The sequence below is a fragment of the Anticarsia gemmatalis genome, chromosome 29 (genome assembly GCF_050436995.1).
Source record: "Anticarsia gemmatalis isolate Benzon Research Colony breed Stoneville strain chromosome 29, ilAntGemm2 primary, whole genome shotgun sequence".
In the NCBI taxonomy this organism is placed as follows: Eukaryota; Metazoa; Arthropoda; class Insecta; order Lepidoptera; family Erebidae; genus Anticarsia; species Anticarsia gemmatalis.
Genome location: NC_134773.1, coordinates 4,076,165 through 4,095,577, shown reverse-complemented (window position 1 = coordinate 4,095,577; position 19,413 = coordinate 4,076,165). Strand labels below are relative to the sequence as shown.

At 43.7% G+C, this 19,413-nt stretch overlaps 1 protein-coding gene across 1 annotated transcript in view; it reads left to right on the top strand.

Moving 5' to 3' along the window:
• Brr2 (U5 small nuclear ribonucleoprotein l(3)72Ab) overlaps positions 1 to 19,413 on the top strand; it is a 51,009-nt gene that overhangs the window by 9,936 nt on the left and 21,660 nt on the right. The window contains exons 11-26 of the mRNA XM_076132867.1: positions 850 to 1,047; positions 2,051 to 2,195; positions 2,742 to 2,878; positions 3,835 to 3,941; positions 4,458 to 4,575; positions 5,198 to 5,295; positions 5,716 to 5,878; positions 7,443 to 7,620; positions 10,091 to 10,252; positions 10,903 to 11,038; positions 11,776 to 12,007; positions 12,735 to 12,912; positions 14,211 to 14,317; positions 14,938 to 15,162; positions 16,085 to 16,266; positions 18,794 to 18,974. Coding sequence (XP_075988982.1) covers positions 850 to 1,047; positions 2,051 to 2,195; positions 2,742 to 2,878; positions 3,835 to 3,941; positions 4,458 to 4,575; positions 5,198 to 5,295; positions 5,716 to 5,878; positions 7,443 to 7,620; positions 10,091 to 10,252; positions 10,903 to 11,038; positions 11,776 to 12,007; positions 12,735 to 12,912; positions 14,211 to 14,317; positions 14,938 to 15,162; positions 16,085 to 16,266; positions 18,794 to 18,974 — 2,547 coding nt within the window. The remainder of the gene's footprint in view (positions 1 to 849; positions 1,048 to 2,050; positions 2,196 to 2,741; positions 2,879 to 3,834; positions 3,942 to 4,457; positions 4,576 to 5,197; positions 5,296 to 5,715; positions 5,879 to 7,442; positions 7,621 to 10,090; positions 10,253 to 10,902; positions 11,039 to 11,775; positions 12,008 to 12,734; positions 12,913 to 14,210; positions 14,318 to 14,937; positions 15,163 to 16,084; positions 16,267 to 18,793; positions 18,975 to 19,413) is intronic.

The following is a 19,413-nucleotide window of genomic DNA, read 5'->3' as shown; positions in this document are numbered from 1 at the left end:
AACGCACACGCTGCTTCTACCAAGTCTGTTTCAAATAATGTACTAATGTTTTAATGTACAATGTTTTACTGTGTACTACCAATAAGTTTCCTTTTGAAGATTATTACTATTTTTATGAGCTTAAATTTTAAATTAGATTTATTTACAGCTTTTTTTTTTGAGTGTACACAGTAAATCATCAAATCATCTTGTATCAAGCAAATTGACATTTTAAAAGAGCAAGCCGTGAGTTTCTTGCCGTTTCTTCTCACGAGCAACCAGCTTTTCCGAAACGGACAAAAGAAATACAAATACGTGACTATTTCAAATACTTTGTAAAAAGTTTACGAAATAAAGGATATTTTGAATTTGAATTTGAAATTTGAATAAAAAAAATAGTGTCACTTAGGGGTATGAAATATAGATGTTGGCCGTTTCTCAGACCTACTCAATATGCTCACAAAATTTAATGAGAATCGGTCAAACCGTTTCGGAGGAGTATGGCAACGAAAACTGTGACGCGAGAATTTTATATATTAGATAAACTTTACGCGGGCAAAGTTGCCTGGCAAAGTTTCCTACAACTTGTCCTATCCCAAAATATTCTTGCCAAAAATATTTTAGGTCTTTTTCCCCAATAATTAAGTTTTAAAATGTACTTCTTCTTACCGTATGGTTACTGTAATCTTAATTGACAACAATCGTGACCGACATTTTACGTGCCCTCCGAAGCACGGAGACGCCCAGATCAAATATCACTACGCGGTCACCCATCAATGAAATGACCGCGCCAAGGTTTACTTACGCAAATAGCTATAGGTGTCTCAAAAAAACTTAAAAAATATACTTAAATGTATATTTGTTTTACAGAGTCGCATATCAAAAGCGGCCCTCGAGTCGGACGAGAACCTGCTAGTGTGCGCGCCGACGGGAGCCGGCAAGACGAACGTAGCGCTACTGTGCATACTGCGCGAGGTGGGCAAGCACGTCAACGACGACGGCAGCGTCAACGTGAACGACTTCAAGATGATCTATGTGGCGCCCATGAGGTCTCTTGTGCAGGAAATGGTGAGTCTCTTACCCCCGGTTTCTGAGGTACATTTAGCGGTAGTTTATCTATTCAATAGCGTTTTTTTCATATGAGTTTAAGCGCTATTGTATAGATAAACTACCGCTAAATGTGCCTCAGAAACCGGGGGTTAATCTTCTTTTTATCATATGGTTAGTGGTCAACCTAGTGTCAAAGTTGTTCAAGCCGTCCTTTGACGTGGCTTAACGACTGCTATCTTAATTGACAACAACCGGGACCGACATTTTAAAGCACGGAGACGCTCAGTTCAAATACCACTATGCGGTCACCCATATATCGAATGACCGCGCCAAGATTTACTTAACCCAGTTTGCCGATCAGTGAGCGCAAATAGCTATGGGCGGTTTTTAATGGGTAAAGTTGTAACAATGGGCGAAAGTGTCTTTAAGTGTTGTCACTAGTAGCTAAGTTGACAACGTAGGCAAAGTTACTCCTAAGTTAAATTACTCCTAGTAAGTATCAGTAGTGTAAGAGTGTAGCAAGACGAACGTGGCGCTACTGTGCATACTGCGCGAGGTGGGCAAGCACGTCAACGACGACGGCAGCGTCAACGTGAACGACTTCAAGATGATCTATGTGGCGCCCATGAGGTCTCTTGTGCAGGAAATGGTGAGGTTTTCAATGGGCAAAGTTGTTTTTATGATGGGCACAGTTGTAATTTATGGGCTAAGATGTTACTAAGGGCGCAAATTGGGTAGTTATTGTGGGTAAAGCTGTGACTAGAGGGCAAGTTGTCACTAAGGTTTAACTTGTAACTGTGGGCAAAGTTATCAGTAGTGGCAAAGTTGCCGTCTTGAGTAAGTTGATAGTGATGGCAAAGTTATCAATCTTAGGAAAGCTTAAATCAATGCTCAAGTTTACAATAGACTTCAAAATCCATTGTATTTAATATTTAGATAAAAAAGCAATTACCTTTCGATGGAATAAGCGACCATTTGCCAATATTTTTGCCCACAATTCACCCCAGTTTCTCTCCCACAGGTGGGCAACTTCAGCAAGCGTCTAGCGGCGTACAACATGAAGGTATCAGAATTGACGGGTGACCATCAGCTGACGCGAGAACAGATCGAAGCGACGCAGCTGATTGTATGCACGCCCGAGAAATGGGATATTATTACTAGAAAAGGTACTTACATATTTTTGATAATAGTAATATTTTCGGTCCCGAACTCTGTGGTGGGTAGTGTATGTATCTGGCGCAGTGGTTTAAGTCGCCACGTCTCTGCCTTGTGGCGCGGGGACTTTTACAATCATACAAACAACAGACACTAAGTACAACCACACCTGAAACAATTATTTGTAGATCACACAAATAATTGTCCCGCGTGGGAATCGAATCCGCGACCTCCCAAAACCACTGCGCCACGGAGGCAGTCGATTTCGGAGGTTTTTCAGGCGTGATTTATGTATTTATATCGTGATAATTTCAAACCCCGACTAAAAAACATTAATATAAATAACTAGCGGATCGGCCCGACTTCATCCGGGTATAGTACAATTTTATCCCGTTCCAATGGGAATTTTGATCCCATCGATCCCATACAAACCTTGTCCTTTTCAGTCAAAAATATATTTAAAAAAGAATTATCCAATTTAGTTTCGTGGTTCAAAAGTTATGCGCGTGAACATTTCGGTGATTCATTTTTATATATATAATTTTATTGTTTCTAAGGTGGAGAGCGTTCATTCACGAACCTGGTCCGTCTGATCATCATCGACGAGGTCCACTTGTTACACGACGAGCGAGGACCTGTGCTGGAGGCGCTCGTGGCCAGGACCCTCAGGACTGTGGAGCAGACGCAGGAAGAAGTAAGTCTTTGTACTAAAGTCTATTCTTATCGTATGGTTAGTGGTCAACCTAGTGTCAAAGTTGTTCAAACCGCCCAAAGACGTTTGTTGAAGTCAAATATTAGGTCGGGGAAAAAGTCTTTTCGCATTATAGTATGTATGAACTTGTAATTCTTTCAGTGAGCTCGTGAGGTACCCAAATATCGAGCTTTTTTTGTGTGGAGAAAAGATTTTATTACAAGTTCATATGTACATACTATAATGCGAAAAGACTTTTTCCCCGACCTAATATATGTTTTATTTCATAAACTTTTGACAAGTATTTGAAATCGTCATAGTCTTTTAAATCCGCCATTTCGGAAAAGCTGTTGCTCGTGAGAAGAAACGGCAAGAAACTCGCGGCTTGCTCTTTATTAATTTTGACGTTGCTTAACGACTGTTATCTTAATTGACAACAACCGGGACTGACTTTTTACGTGCCCTCCGAGCACAGGGTTCAGTTCTAATACCACTATGCGGTAACCCATCTATGGAATGACCGCGCCAACGTTAGATAGATTACCCGGTGATAATAGATGCATAGATTTACCCGAGAGGTATAGTTTTGGCAGTGTTGTGTGGTACGGTAATCTCTAACGACAAATCGATGTTTTCCTTCACCGTAAGAGCAAGTGATAATTATTTCTAATACACACATCACTTCGAAAAGTCCTTATTTATCATTTACTAGCTTTTACCCGCGACTTCGTCCGCCACCTGAATTTTCCCATGGAAATGCGTAATTTTCCCGGGATAAAAAGTAGCCTATGTCCTTTCTCGGGTATCAAAATATCTCCATACCAAATTTCTTGCAAATTGGTTCAGTAGTTTAGACGTTATTGAGTAACAGACAGACAGACAGGCAGAGTTACTTTCGCATTTATAATATTAGTATGGAAGTATGGATAGTATTCTAATATTGTTATGTTATGTTTCAGGTACGTCTAGTGGGTCTTTCAGCTACGTTGCCTAACTACACAGACGTTGCCGCTTTCTTGAGAGTGCGGCCCGAACATGGACTGTTCTATTTCGACAACTCATTCAGGTAAATATATACATTTTAACATAATATTCCTCACTTATGTACAGTACATATAATACATATAACAGCTTCTGATTGCCTTTGTGGCGCTCTCGGTAGTGTATCAGACTGCTGAAAATGAGGTCTTGGGGTTCAATTCCTAGTCTTTTCAAATTCATGCTAGATGTCGCTCAATAAAAGCCGGTAGGCTCCATATTACATGGGACTAACATTGGTGCAGGCAGAAATGTCTGAAACACATCCACGTTTCGCCATTAACCCTTTGACCGTCACGGTCGGCTGTACTCGACAAATCAGAAAGAGCTCACGACGCTTTCGTCGGCAAATGTCGACAAAAATATAGCGTCCGGAGCACGTCACATTTTTTCTGCACTCATATGATACTTACCAACGAAAAAACGAAACTGTGACGTCACTATTTCTATACTAAAATGTATTTTTGACATTTCATAAAGAGAAATTGATTTGACTGGTAGTCACCTTATTCATATAGTAATGTTATTTTTTTGTTTGATACAGACCAGTGGCCTTAGAACAGCAATACATAGGTGTGACTGAGAAAAAAGCTTTGAAACGTTTCCAAGTGATGAACGATATCGTATACGAGAAGACAATGGAACATGCCGGAAGGAATCAGGTATGTTAATATATTTGTAACTGTATAACAACATGTCTATATATCAGTCTAGCCTTTCTTCCAACTATGGTGGAGTCGGCTTCCAGTCTCAAAGATGCAGCTGAATACCAGTATTTTACATGCAACTGTCTATCTGACCTCCACAACACAGTTACCTGGGATATAACATGATACTAAGACTGGTTGTCAGACTTTCAAGCTTCTGACTACTGCTTACCAGTCAAAGATCTTTGATAATGACAGCCGGGACCCACAATTTAACGTGCCTTCCGAAACACGGATGAACTCGATGTGTATAAGATGGTCACTAATCCACAGAACGAACCTCAGCAAGCGTAGCTTAACCTCAGAGATCGATACGCTCGGCTGTTGTTAACTAAGCCACGAGCTTTACCGAACTTTTCGTGTTATAACCCAGATAACTGTGTTGTGGAGTTCCAATAGGCAGTGGCTCCATGTAAAACACTGGTATTCAGCTGCATCCGGTGAGTCTGGAAGCCGACTCCAACATAGTTGGAAGAAAGGGCAGTTTGAAAAACCTTAAAAAATTCATTCCGTTTAATACCGTTTAATTTAGTATTATAGGTTATAATTATTAATTTTATTTATATTTTGTTCACAGATTCTGGTGTTCGTCCACTCTCGTAAAGAGACGGGAAAGACTGCTCGAGCTATCCGTGATATGTGCTTGGAAAAAGATACGCTAGGACAATTTTTGAGGTTAGTATATTATTTTTATGTTATTTAGTTTCTTTGGTCCGACTGGTAGTGTATATGACTGTTGGCTGCTAAGTATTGGGTTCGATTCCTATATAAAACAAAGACCTCTCCAATCTTTGTGCGCATTAACGCCAATTTGATTAGGAGTCAAAGTGGTCGGCCATGGCCGTCAACTGTTGTGTTTATATTCACGCTATTGAATAGATAAACTACCGTTAAATGTATCCAACCCGCACTTGGCTAGCGTGGTGGACTCTTGGCCTAACCCCTGCGATTACGAGAGGAGACCCTTGCCCAGCAGTGGGACATTAATGGGTAAAATTTATTTATTTATTTAGCTAAGTACCGTATTATCTGGGGGTACGGCAATATGCCCCCGCAATAGTTTTTTTTATCTTAACTCCTTATTTCTGTCTCCAGGGAAGGCTCAGCAAGTATGGAAGTCCTCCGCACAGAGGCTGAACAGGTGAAGAACCCGGAACTCCGCGAGCTGCTGCCGTACGGGTTCGCCATCCATCACGCCGGCATGTCGCGAGTCGATAGGACTTTAGTCGAAGATCTGTTCGCTGATAGGCATATACAGGTAATATTGTTTTTCTTTCTTTATTATTTTAAGAGTCTTTTACCCCCGGTTTCTGATTTAGCGGTAGTTTATCTATTCAATAGTGTCAAAACTTATGAAAGAAAACGCTATTGAATAGATAAACTACCGTTAAATTTACTCAGAAACCGGAGGTTAATCTTGCAAGATTATGACAGACTCATCATATCCCTATAATATATTAGATTAGCCCCTTGTCTGTGGAGAGATCGGGAGCCGGTCGCCAAAATTACACCCCTACTGTAAGGGGTATTTTATTTCTTTACTAATATTATAAAGCTGAAGAATTTGTTTGTTTGATTGTTTGTTTGTTTGTATTTGAACGCGCTAATCTCAGGAACTACTGGCCTGATTTGAAAAATTCTTTCAGTGTTAGATAGCCCATTTATCGAGGAAGGTTATAGGCTATTTATCATCACGCTACGACCATTAGGAGCGGAGTAGCAACGAAAAATGTTACAAAAAGGGCAAAATTATGACCCACTTGCTGTCCCTTGCAACTTCGCTTACGTCACTTAAGAGAGAATTTTTCAAATCGGACCAGTAGTTCCTGAGATTAGCGCGCTCAAACAAACAAACAAACTCTTCAGCTTTATAATATTAGTATAGATTCTCTCTTATGTGCCGCAACCGAAGTTGCGCGGGTCAGCTGGTTTCTAATATTTAGCGGTTAATATATAGTTACTTCCCTTTTTAAATCTTACGAAAGCTTCATAAACAATCAAGATTTCCGCCGGTACATGTCATCTAAATATCGTTATTATCGGTTGAATCGGACGGATCGCATTGTCGGATCGTACCGAATAAATGGGCTCCACAGACAAGGGGGTGTGTATAATTTTGACTCATCATAACCTTAAAATATACTAGCTTTTACCCGCGACTTCGTCCGCCACCTGAATTTTCCCATGGAAATGCGTCATTTTCCCGGGGTAAAAAGTAGCCTATGTCCTTTCTCGAGTATCAAAATATCTCCGTACCAAATTTCATGCAAATTGGTTCTGTAGTTTAGGCGTGAAAAGGAACAAATAGACACCCATTCCTCAAACTTTCGCATCTATAATATTAGTAGGATAAAAACCGAAAACGTCAAATACTTAAATATCAAATCTGGGACCCCATGTTAAGCAGTCAGTCCAATTATGTAAAAATATGTGATTTTTCTAAACATACTTTTTTTTAAACCCATTGCTGTCCCACAGCAGGGCAAGGGTCTTCTCCCAAACTGGGGAGGGGTTAGGCCTTGAGTCCACCACGCTGACCAAGTGCGGGTTGGGGACTTATGCTCTCAATAAATGTATTAAACAAATTTTAAGCTTGCAAGGTTACATCACGATGCTTTCCTTCACCGTTGGAACAAGTGATGATTATTTCTAATACACACATCACTTGGAAAAGAGCAAGCCCAAGGCAACACACCTTGTTGCCTTGGCTTCGAACCTGCAACCACTTGCGTAGTAGGTACCAACTTATACCACTCGGCTATCACTGCCACTTACACCTTCGCATATAAAAGACATGAAACAATGTATTTTCCTCCTCCCAGGTGCTAGTATCGACCGCGACACTAGCGTGGGGCGTGAACCTGCCCGCGCACACCGTCATAGTGAAGGGCACGCAGGTGTACTCGCCGGAGAAGGGCCGCTGGAGCGAGCTCGGAGCGCTGGACGTGCTGCAGATGCTGGGCCGGGCGGGCCGGCCGCAGTACGATACTAAGGGAGAAGGTATGTCTTTGTCATATGTTGGGTACCTATAGGGTAGTCATAGTGAAGGGCACGCAGGTGTACTCGCCGGAGAAGGGCCGCTGGAGCGAGCTCGGAGCGCTGGACGTGCTGCAGATGCTGGGCCGGGCGGGCCGGCCGCAGTACGATACTAAGGGAGAAGGTATGTCTTTGTCATATGTTGGGTACCTATAGGGTAGTCATAGTGAAGGGCACGCAGGTGTACTCGCCGGAGAAGGGCCGCTGGAGCGAGCTCGGAGCGCTGGACGTGCTGCAGATGCTGGGCCGGGCGGGCCGGCCGCAGTACGATACTAAGGGAGAAGGTATGTCTTTGTCATATGTTGGGTACCTATAGGGTAGTCATAGTGAAGGGCACGCAGGTGTACTCGCCGGAGAAGGGCCGCTGGAGCGAGCTCGGAGCGCTGGACGTGCTGCAGATGCTGGGCCGGGCGGGCCGGCCGCAGTACGATACTAAGGGAGAAGGTATGTCTTTGTCATATGTTGGGTACCTATAGGGTAGTCATAGTGAAGGGCACGCAGGTGTACTCGCCGGAGAAGGGCCGCTGGAGCGAGCTCGGAGCGCTGGACGTGCTGCAGATGCTGGGCCGGGCGGGCCGGCCGCAGTACGATACTAAGGGAGAAGGTATGTCTTTGTCATATGTTGGGTACCTATAGGGTAGTCATAGTGAAGGGCACGCAGGTGTACTCGCCGGAGAAGGGCCGCTGGAGCGAGCTCGGAGCGCTGGACGTGCTGCAGATGCTGGGCCGGGCGGGCCGGCCGCAGTACGATACTAAGGGAGAAGGTATGTCTTTGTCATATGTTGGGTACCTATAGGGTAGTCATAGTGAAGGGCACGCAGGTGTACTCGCCGGAGAAGGGCCGCTGGAGCGAGCTCGGAGCGCTGGACGTGCTGCAGATGCTGGGCCGGGCGGGCCGGCCGCAGTACGATACTAAGGGAGAAGGTATGTCTTTGTCATATGTTGGGTACCTATAGGGTAGTCATAGTGAAGGGCACGCAGGTGTACTCGCCGGAGAAGGGCCGCTGGAGCGAGCTCGGAGCGCTGGACGTGCTGCAGATGCTGGGCCGGGCGGGCCGGCCGCAGTACGATACTAAGGGAGAAGGTATGTCTTTGTCATATGTTGGGTACCTATAGGGTAGTCATAGTGAAGGGCACGCAGGTGTACTCGCCGGAGAAGGGCCGCTGGAGCGAGCTCGGAGCGCTGGACGTGCTGCAGATGCTGGGCCGGGCGGGCCGGCCGCAGTACGATACTAAGGGAGAAGGTATGTCTTTGTCATATGTTGGGTACCTATAGGGTAGTCATAGTGAAGGGCACGCAGGTGTACTCGCCGGAGAAGGGCCGCTGGAGCGAGCTCGGAGCGCTGGACGTGCTGCAGATGCTGGGCCGGGCGGGCCGGCCGCAGTACGATACTAAGGGAGAAGGTATGTCTTTGTCATATGTTGGGTACCTATAGGGTAGTCATAGTGAAGGGCACGCAGGTGTACTCGCCGGAGAAGGGCCGCTGGAGCGAGCTCGGAGCGCTGGACGTGCTGCAGATGCTGGGCCGGGCGGGCCGGCCGCAGTACGATACTAAGGGAGAAGGTATGTCTTTGTCATATGTTGGGTACCTATAGGGTAGTCATAGTGAAGGGCACGCAGGTGTACTCGCCGGAGAAGGGCCGCTGGAGCGAGCTCGGAGCGCTGGACGTGCTGCAGATGCTGGGCCGGGCGGGCCGGCCGCAGTACGATACTAAGGGAGAAGGTATGTCTTTGTCATATGTTGGGTACCTATAGGGTAGTCATAGTGAAGGGCACGCAGGTGTACTCGCCGGAGAAGGGCCGCTGGAGCGAGCTCGGAGCGCTGGACGTGCTGCAGATGCTGGGCCGGGCGGGCCGGCCGCAGTACGATACTAAGGGAGAAGGTATGTCTTTGTCATATGTTGGGTACCTATAGGGTAATAGCGAGACTATAATACTCAATATAAACTCTTCCGTTACTTAGTTACTGACGGACTGACTGGCTGATTGGCCGACTATCTGACTGTCTGACTCTCTGACTGACTGATCGACTGACTAACTGATCGACTGACTGACTGACTGATCGACTGACTAACTGATCGACTGACTAACTGATCGACTGACTGACTGACTGACTCGACTGACTGACTAAGCGTAGAAAGTTGAAATTTGATATGAAAGTACCGCAGCATGTATAGAGGAGCATTAAGAGAGAATTTTTGGAAATTACCCCATACGGGGGTGAAATTCCACGCGGGCAAAACCGCAGGTGGAAAATTAGTGTTCTAATATAACAAAACTCCCGCACTAAGATTGCTTTTGTGTCGCGAGGACTTTTAAAACATACATTTGTGGATCGTACAAATAATTTTTCCGTGTGGGAATCGAACCCACCACTTCAACCACGGCATCATGGACTCAGTCCAATATAATTTAAAATGTCTTATTTTACAGGTATCCTGATAACAAACCACTCGGAGCTGCAGTACTATCTGTCACTACTTAACCAGCAGTTGCCCATAGAGTCACAGTTAGTCAGCAAACTGCCGGATATGCTCAACGCGGAGATTGTGCTGGGATCCGTACAGTCTGTGAGAGATGCTGTCACTTGGTTAGGTAAGTACAATTTAACTTATATTGTTACTAGCGGACCCGACAGACGTCCTGTCTACACGTCTTTAATTTGTAAAAAATAATTAAAAAATCATTGTCCAGCGGACAAAATTGTGAATCTAAACCATTCTCAGATCCCTTGAACACACACAAAAAATTTCATCAAAATCGGTCCAGTCGTTTAAGAGAAGTTCAGTGACATACACACTTACAGAAGAATTATATATATAAAGATTTTTAAGCCTTTCTTCCAAACTATGTTGGAGTCGGCTTCCAGTCTCACCGGATGGAGCTGAATACCAGTGTTTTATATGCAGCGACTGTCTATCTGACCTCCACAATACAGTTACCTGGGTTATAACACGATACTCAGTAAGACTGGTTGTCAGACTTTCAAGATTCTGACTACTGTTAACGACTGTCAAAGATCTTTGAACATGTAAACCGGGTGCCTTCCGAAACACGGAGGAACTCGATATGTATAAGATGGTCACCCATCCACAGAACAACCTTAGCAAGCGTAGCTTAACCTCAGACCCATTCTCGCTTATGTGACGCAAGCAAAGTTGCGCGGGTCAGCTAGTGATAATATACCGTTTAAAAACTATTAGTTATTGCTGTACTATTTAAATATGTTTATTTCTCATCCCCAGGCTACACATACTTGTACATCCGTATGTTACGTCAGCCGGCATTGTACGGCATCACTCCGGAGAAGTTCCAGGAGGACTCCCTGCTGGAGCTGCACAGAGCTGACCTGATACATACGGCTGCTAGTTTATTGGACAAGTGAGTTATATACATATATACCGTCTTATTTATAAACACACTATAAAACTATTTTAGTTAAAAAGATACTATAATATGTTTTCTCTTTTTCATTTCGTTAATGAGTGAAAGAAACAAAACACTTTATAAGCCTTTCATAACTTCATATATTTTTATGAATAAGAGGGATACAATATCAATATCAAATTGCCTTCCTTTTGGATGCGCGGTCGGGGAAATAGATCTTCTATTTTATGACTTACTAGCTGACCCGCGCAACTTCGCTTGCGTCCAATAAGAGAGAATGGGTGAAATTTTTCCCCGTTTTTGTAACATTTTTTACTGGTACTCTGCTCCTTTTGGTCGTAGCGTGATGATATATAGCCTATGTCCTTTGTCGGATATCGAAATATCTCCATACCAAATTTCATGCAAATTGGTTCAGTAGTTTAGACGTGATTGAGTAACAGACAGACAGACAGAGTTACTTTCGCATTTATAATATTAGTATGGATAGTATGGATTCTGTGGCTAAGATGGGGTGGTGACCATCTTAACCACTGGTTAATATGGTCACCACACCACTACTACGCTAGAGGTCGTGGGTTCGATTCCCACACGGAAAAAATGTGGTTTTACTTTGTGTATGTTGTTTGTATATTTGTAAAAGAACCCGCGACACTAAATCAATTCTTAGCGCGGGAGTTGTTTACTTAAAAAATCTATTGTGTGTTTTTCATTTAAAATTTTTGTTCCAGAGCCGGCCTAATAAAATACGAGCGCAAATCCGGCCACTTCCAACCGACCGAGCTCGGCCGTATTGCGTCCCACTTCTACTGCACGTACGAGACGATGCAGTGCTACAACCAGCTGCTGAAGCCGACGCTGTGCGAGATCGAGCTGTTCCGCGTGTTCTCTCTCTCCGCAGAGTTCAAGCACATCGCCGTGCGCGAGGAGGAGAAACTGGAGCTGTGCAAGCTTATGGAGAGAGTACGTATACTTCCTTCCAAACTGTAGAGGTCAGATAGACAGTCGCTGCATGTAAAACACTGGTATTCAGCTGCATACGGTGAGACTAACCGACTCCAACATATTAGGTCGGGGAAAAAGTCTTTTCGCATTATAGTATGTATGAACTTGTAATAAAATCTTTTCTCTACACAAAAAAGCTCGATATTTGGGTACCTCACGAGCTCACTGAAAGAAACCTAATGAACCGTGTACTCATTTGTGATTCTTGAAGCCAAAGAGATTTTATTACAAGTTCATATATACTATTATGCGAAAATACTTTTTTCCCGGCCTAAATATGTTGGAGTCGGTTAGTCTCACCGGATGCAGCTGAATACCAGTGTTTTACATGCAGCGACTGTCTATCGGACCTCCACAACACAGTTACCTGGGTTATAACACCATACCCTTTGGTAAGACTGGTTGTCAGACTTTCAAGCTTCTGACTACTGTTGACGACTGTCAAAGATCTTCGAAAATGACAGCCGGGACCCACAATTTAACGTGCCTCCCGAAACACGGAGGAACTCGACATGTATAAGATTGTCACCCATCCACAAATCAACCTCGGCAAGTATGGCGTAACCTCAGAGATCGATCCGCGCGGCTGTTGTTTACTAAGCCACGAGCTCCTCTTCTTAGTTTCTTACTTCTGAATCTGCTTCTCTCTCTTAATATTTCAATTAAAGTATTTGTGTCTTTCCAGGTGCCGATCCCCATAAAGGAGAGCATAGAGGAGCCGTCAGCCAAGATCAACGTGCTGCTGCAGGCGTACATCTCGCAGCTGAAGCTGGAGGGGTTCGCGCTCATGGCCGACATGGTGTACGTCACGCAGTCCGCCTGCAGGCTGCTCAGAGCCATCTTCGAGATCGTGCTGCACCGAGGTAGGTAGTCTGTCCGCCCCGGTCACCCATCCGTGGGCCGACCTTACTGTGTGTAGCTTAACCTCGCTGGAGGGGTTCGCGCTCATGGCCGACATGGTGTACGTCACGCAGTCCGCCTGCAGGCTGCTCAGAGCCATCTTCGAGATTGTGCTGCACCGAGGTAGGTAGTCTGTCCGCCCCGGTCACCCATCCGTGGGCCGACCTTACTGTGTGTAGCTTAACCTCGCTGGAGGGGTTCGCGCTCATGGCCGACATGGTGTACGTCACGCAGTCCGCCTGCAGGCTGCTCAGAGCCATCTTCGAGATTGTGCTGCACCGAGGTAGGTAGTCTGTCCGCTCCGGTCACCCATCCGTGGGCCGACCTTACTGTGTGTAGCTTTACCTCGCTGGAGGGGTTCGCGCTCATGGCCGACATGGTGTACGTCACGCAGTCCGCCTGCATACTGCTGCTGCGAGCCATCTTCGAGATCGTGCTGCACCGAGGTACTAACTTACCTCTCCATACATGCGCTTGTACCTGTAGCGGATAGCTACATACAGCAACATCTAATGAAACGAGCGCACAACCACCAACTCGCAGAGAGACTAACGTCACAAATCCTGAATCGCGCTATCAAAGTTTGCACTACAATTCACTATATATATACAAGTTCCCGGCTAGAACAGTCGGGCAGCCTAGGCCCACCAGGCACCTCGCCTGGTCTGAGGATCCTCCCTTTTTATGTTGGAGGAACATAACACCTCGTTCCTCCACATACCTCTTTGAAAACGCCCAAAGTGGTGTTAGTGTGTTATGACACATGAAGATCCCCCATCTGTTTCTTGATCTCGTCTTGTGAAGCTTTACTTCCCTGTGTCAGTAACGCTATAATCAAATATTTGTGTTTTATACGCTAGAAATATGTTGTGATTGACGACAATCACCAATCTGAAGCCTGACCCCGCTATGTGTAGCTTTACCTCTAATGTCTTACGACACTAAAGTCGAATAGAATACGTAAATAGTAACTCAAAGATAAGTGTCTTCAAACAATGACAACGCTAACCCATCTATAGGCTGACCTCGCTATATGTCTGGTTGGTCAGTGCGTTAAACAACCTTTGCCACGAACATTGTACAGATGGGTTGCCACTCCGTTCTATTTTAACTGAGTGTCTTTGAACTTATAAATTCGTCCCAGTTGTTGTCAATTAAGATAACAGTCGTTAAGCCACGTCAAAGGCCTTCAAGCTTGAACAACTTTGACACTAGGCTGACCAATAGCCATACGATAAATAATTTACATTTTTGTTTACAGGTTGGGCGCAGTTGGTAGATAAAACTCTAGCTCTATGTAAAATGGTGGATCGAAGAATGTGGCAGTCTATGTCACCGCTGAGACAGTTTAGAAAAATGCCCGAGGAGGTGAGTTTGAGTATCTGTACATACATAACTAGCTGACCCGCGCATCTTCGCTTGCGTCACATATTTGTTATTAAAAAAAGACAACTCCCGCACTAAGAATTGCTCTTGTGTTGCGGGGATTTTTACAAACATACAAACAACGGACACAAAGCACAACCAGACCCGAAACAATTATTTGTGGATCGCACAAATAATTGTCCCGTGTGGGAATCGCACCCCCGACCTCCCGTTGCAGTGGTATCGGCGTGGCGACCTAAACCACTGCGCCACGGAGGCAGTCAATGATATGAATATAATAAACATAATATATGAGAGAATAGGTAAAAATCTTCCTCGTTTTTGTAAAAAAAATTACTGTTACTCTGCTCCTATTGGTCGTAGCGTGATGCTATAGCCTTCCTGGATACATGGGCTATCTAAAACTGAAATATTTTTTCAAATCGGACCAGTAGTTCCTGAGATTAGAGCATTCAAACAAACAAACAGGCGTGATGTCGCGGGTTCGATTCCGGAATTGTACAAGTATTTTCATGATTCGTGCCTAATTCCACAACATTTAAAATACTCAGATTTTAGACCCTTCAAATTAACTGTATTTTAACCAAAATTTCTTTACGCAGGTAATAAAAAAATTGGAAAAGAAAAACTTCCCATGGGAGAAGCTATACGAACTAGGTCCCAACGAGATAGGCGAGCTGGTGAGAGCTCCCAAGCTGGGCAAGATGATACACAAGTACGTGCACCAGTTCCCCAAGCTGGAGCTGAGCACGCACATCCAGCCCATCACCAGGTCCACGCTGCGGGTGGAGCTCACCATCACGCCCGACTTCCACTGGGACGAGAAGGTAACACTTATACTGTCCCTCACTGGCCCTCACTGTCCCTCACTGTCCCTCACTGTCCCTCACTGTCCCTCACTGTCCCTCACTGTCCCTCACTGTCCCTCACTGTCCCTCAATGTCCCTCAATGTCCCTCAATGTCCCTCAATGTCCCTCACTGTCCCTCAATGTCCCTCAATGTCCCTCACTGTCCCCTACTGTCCCATACTTACCCGTCTTTGGGGACACTGTGATCAAGAAGGCGGTTTCCCCCGGGGCGAGACCCCTTCATTGCACTGCGGTTGGGTTGACTCCTGCGATTATCCCTAATGTGGTCCCTCACTGTCACTTATGTAGTGTAGTCACTGTCGCATGTCGGTCACCATAGATCACTATTGGTAACTTCACCATCAGTCACTATGGGACATCATCGGACACTATCCGATATATCATCATCATCATCATCGTTGACATCTTCATCATCGATGTCATCATCATCATCGATGTCATCATCATCATCGATGACATCATCATCGATGTCATCATCATCGATGTCATCATCATCATCATCGATGACATCATCATCACCGATGTCATCATCATCATCGATGTCATCATCATCATCGATGTCATCATCATCGATGTCATCATCACCGATGTCATCATCATCATCGATGTCATCATCATCATCGATGTCATCATCATCATCGATGTCATCATCATCATCGATGTCATCATCATCATCGATGACATTATCATCGATGACATCATCATCGATGATATCATCATCATCGATGACATCATCATCGTTGATATCATCATCATCGATGACATCATCATCATCGATGACATCATCATCATCATCATCGATGTCATCATCACAAAATATACTCTTGCTCATCACACAAATATTATGAACGTATTTTTACCTCACCCCATATCTTCCAGATTCACGGTCAAAGCGAGGCCTTCTGGATCCTGGTGGAGGACGTGGACTCGGAGGTGGTGCTCCACCATGAGTACTTCCTTCTTAAAGAGAAGTACTGCAGGGATGAACATCATGTCAAGTTGTTCGTGCCGGTGTTCGAGCCGTTGCCGCCGCAGTACTTTTTACGACTGGTTTCTGATAGGTATGTAACTGAAAATTTCATGTATCACTACGTAGCATAGAGGAAAGTTGCTTCCCGCGTTTGTCCCTATTTATGTATGTATGTCCCAACTAGCACACAAGCGCTATAACAAGCTGTACAATGGCCGGTTAAAGGATTTTTATAACGCCTTAGGCTCCTTAGTAAGAAGTATAGTGGTTCTATAAGCGGCTACAGATCTCTTGTAGCGTCAAATAGGCCCATACTGTCCAGCTTATAGCTCGACATTGGATCTACAGTGGTCGTAAATAGTAATTATAATAGTACGTAGTATAGTAGTAATACAGGAGCGCTAAAATAAGATGAAGGTGGTATAATCGCGCTACAAGAGCTTTTTCGCAGCTTCGTGGCGCTTACCAGCTGTTGTACAGAGGTGGTTAGCGCCACGAGCGTTCGAAAAAGCTCTTGCAGCGCGATTATACCACCTTTACCTTATTTTAGCGCTACTGTGTAACGGTTATAAATGCTAACGCTCTAAATTAGTAATATAGTCGGTTTATTATGGTGTAAACTAAATATATTTTTTTAAAATGAATCATCAAGTGACAAATGAGGAGACATTTTATTTTTACGGATTGGATTATTAAAATAACAAGTAGTCTATCGCTTTTATTTCTTTGTGTACGTGATATGAAAGTGCGAGTTCAAGTTTGCTGTCAATATATATGTATATTATCGTCAATATTTTCATGCGCCCTCCAAATATTCAGTTTTAAGTGCAAAAATTATATAGATATGTGGATTTGGAAATTGTATTTTGAACATAAATAAGACTTTGAGGGTTACAGATAAATTAATTAGGGTTATAGGTAATAAAAAATGATTTTAATTATGTTAACGTTACCAGGCTATAGATTTATATGATCTTCAAAAGATCGTAATAACCTCAAAAAATATGTTTACCAAATGCTATAATGGCGTCTCGATGAAGCAGCTCTCAGAGTTGGTTACATCTGCTCTAGCGCCTTAAGCTGTACAAAGGCTCTAGTGTTTGCTGTTGTAGACCTCAAGGTTTTGCAGTTGTGGCATAGGAGTGCTTCAATATAACTGTTTTGGTCGCACACCAGCATTTTACTCGTACTTTTAGGGGTCAGTCGTTGAATATTAAAATAGTTTGAAAATCTTTTTTATTTTATTTTATTTTATTTTATTTTATTTTACTTAATTTTTTTTTTTATTTTTTTTTTTCTTTAAAAACAGTTGTCAGACTGAACCACCACTGCACCTATGTAAATATATTATGATAATAATTTTAAGCTTTAGTATAAAGGTATATTACTCGGTTATAGCGCTTTAGCTGCTTAACACAATTCTGTAATCCCCATGGCTGTAAAAATGTTTCGAATGATACCTTATACATCTATTTGCCGTACAGAAGCCATATAAATATCTGATATAACGCTCAAGGCGCTATTAAAGACCTACGCAACTCTTTTATAGATGAGTAATACACTAGCCCTAAAAAAATCTGTTATAGAACCTAAGGCATTACAAAAAGCTTATTTACGCTCTTAAGCGCTATAAGCGCAACGCATAACTCCGTTTAAACTCCTTTATCTCCTAAAGTCCCCTTATACAGTTAACGGTGTTATAGAAGATTCCATTAACTCAGTTATACTTCCCTAGGCTGTCTAGCGATGCAATTACATGCTCATATATCACTATAAGTCATTAGTTTTCTACTAAACGGCTACTGTCCCGCCTAGCTGTTAAAGGGTTTTTTAAATAGCTAGTATACAACTTATAGAGAATTGTACAGCATTTGAACGACTCTTATGCAACTATCAGGCTGTATAACGACTGTATAAGCAGCTTGTGTGCTAGTTGGGGTATGTATGCTTAGATCTTTCAAACTTCGCAACGGATTTTGATGCGGTTTTTAAAATCAAATTTAATATTTATAATAGTCTTCTTCTTCTTATCGTATGGTTAGTGGTCAACCTAGTGTCAAAGTTGTTCAAGCCGCCCGAAGGCCTTTGACATGGCTTAACGACTGCTATCTTTAGTAGACAACAATCGGGACCGACTTTTTACGTGCCCTCCGAAGCACGGAGACGCCCAGCTCAAATACCACTATACGGTCACCCATCTATAGAATGACCGCGCCATCGGTTGCTTCACCCACAGATCGTTGTCAGACCGGTGAGCGCAGCTGGCTATGGGCGCCTCCTTTATAATAGTTAAGCTATTCAAGGGAAAGGTTTGAAGGAAGAAAATGCCGTGAGAGGGTCGCCTTAGAAAGACATACACAGATATTAATAATCTCTTCCTGGCCGATATTTGGCAACGAAGGCCAGTTTTATTGAAATCAGTCAACTGTGCAGGACATTTATATATTATATGCTTTTATTTACTGTATTTATGATATAGTACTTTCGTCTGTGGGGCATCGACAGCGACTAAAATAAGTCTCGGGTTCAAATCCTGGGTCAGAAGTTATTTCCTTCAGTAATACAGTAGTCAAATTTTATTACATAGTTCAAATTAATACTACGCTTTTTATTTACAGATGGATAGCAGCAGAAACTCAACTGCCGGTTTCCTTCCGTCACCTCATCCTGCCGGAAAAGAACCTGCCACCCACGGAGCTGCTGGACTTGCAGCCGCTGCCTATATCAGCGCTGCGCAATAGCAAATATGAAGCGTTGTACAACGAGACCTTCCCGCAGTTCAATCCGGTGCAGACACAGGTACTTGAAACATTTACTTTTTAAGAGGTCAATTGAGGTCACTTTCAAGGTTAAGCTCACACCTTGCTATCAAAGGTCAAATCGTTCTCATGGTCACACATACACTAAAGTCATGCTTGAAGTCAAGGTCATTCTCGAGATGAAGGTCGCCCAGACCGAAAGTCAAGATGTTCACCGGACCACCTGAATTCAAAATAACACTAGTTGTCAGTCTCTTCTGAGGTCAAGGTCACTTTGTGTTAGTCTCTTCTGAGTTCAACGTTAGAAATTATGAAAAGTAAATATTAACTGTCATGATATATTTTTTTTAAAGACATCTCCCGCAATAAGCATTGCTCTTGTGTCGCGGTGACGCTGGTCTGGTTGTACTTTGTGTACGTTGTTTGTAAAAGCATACAAATAACGGACACAAAGTACAGCCAGACCCGAAACAATCATT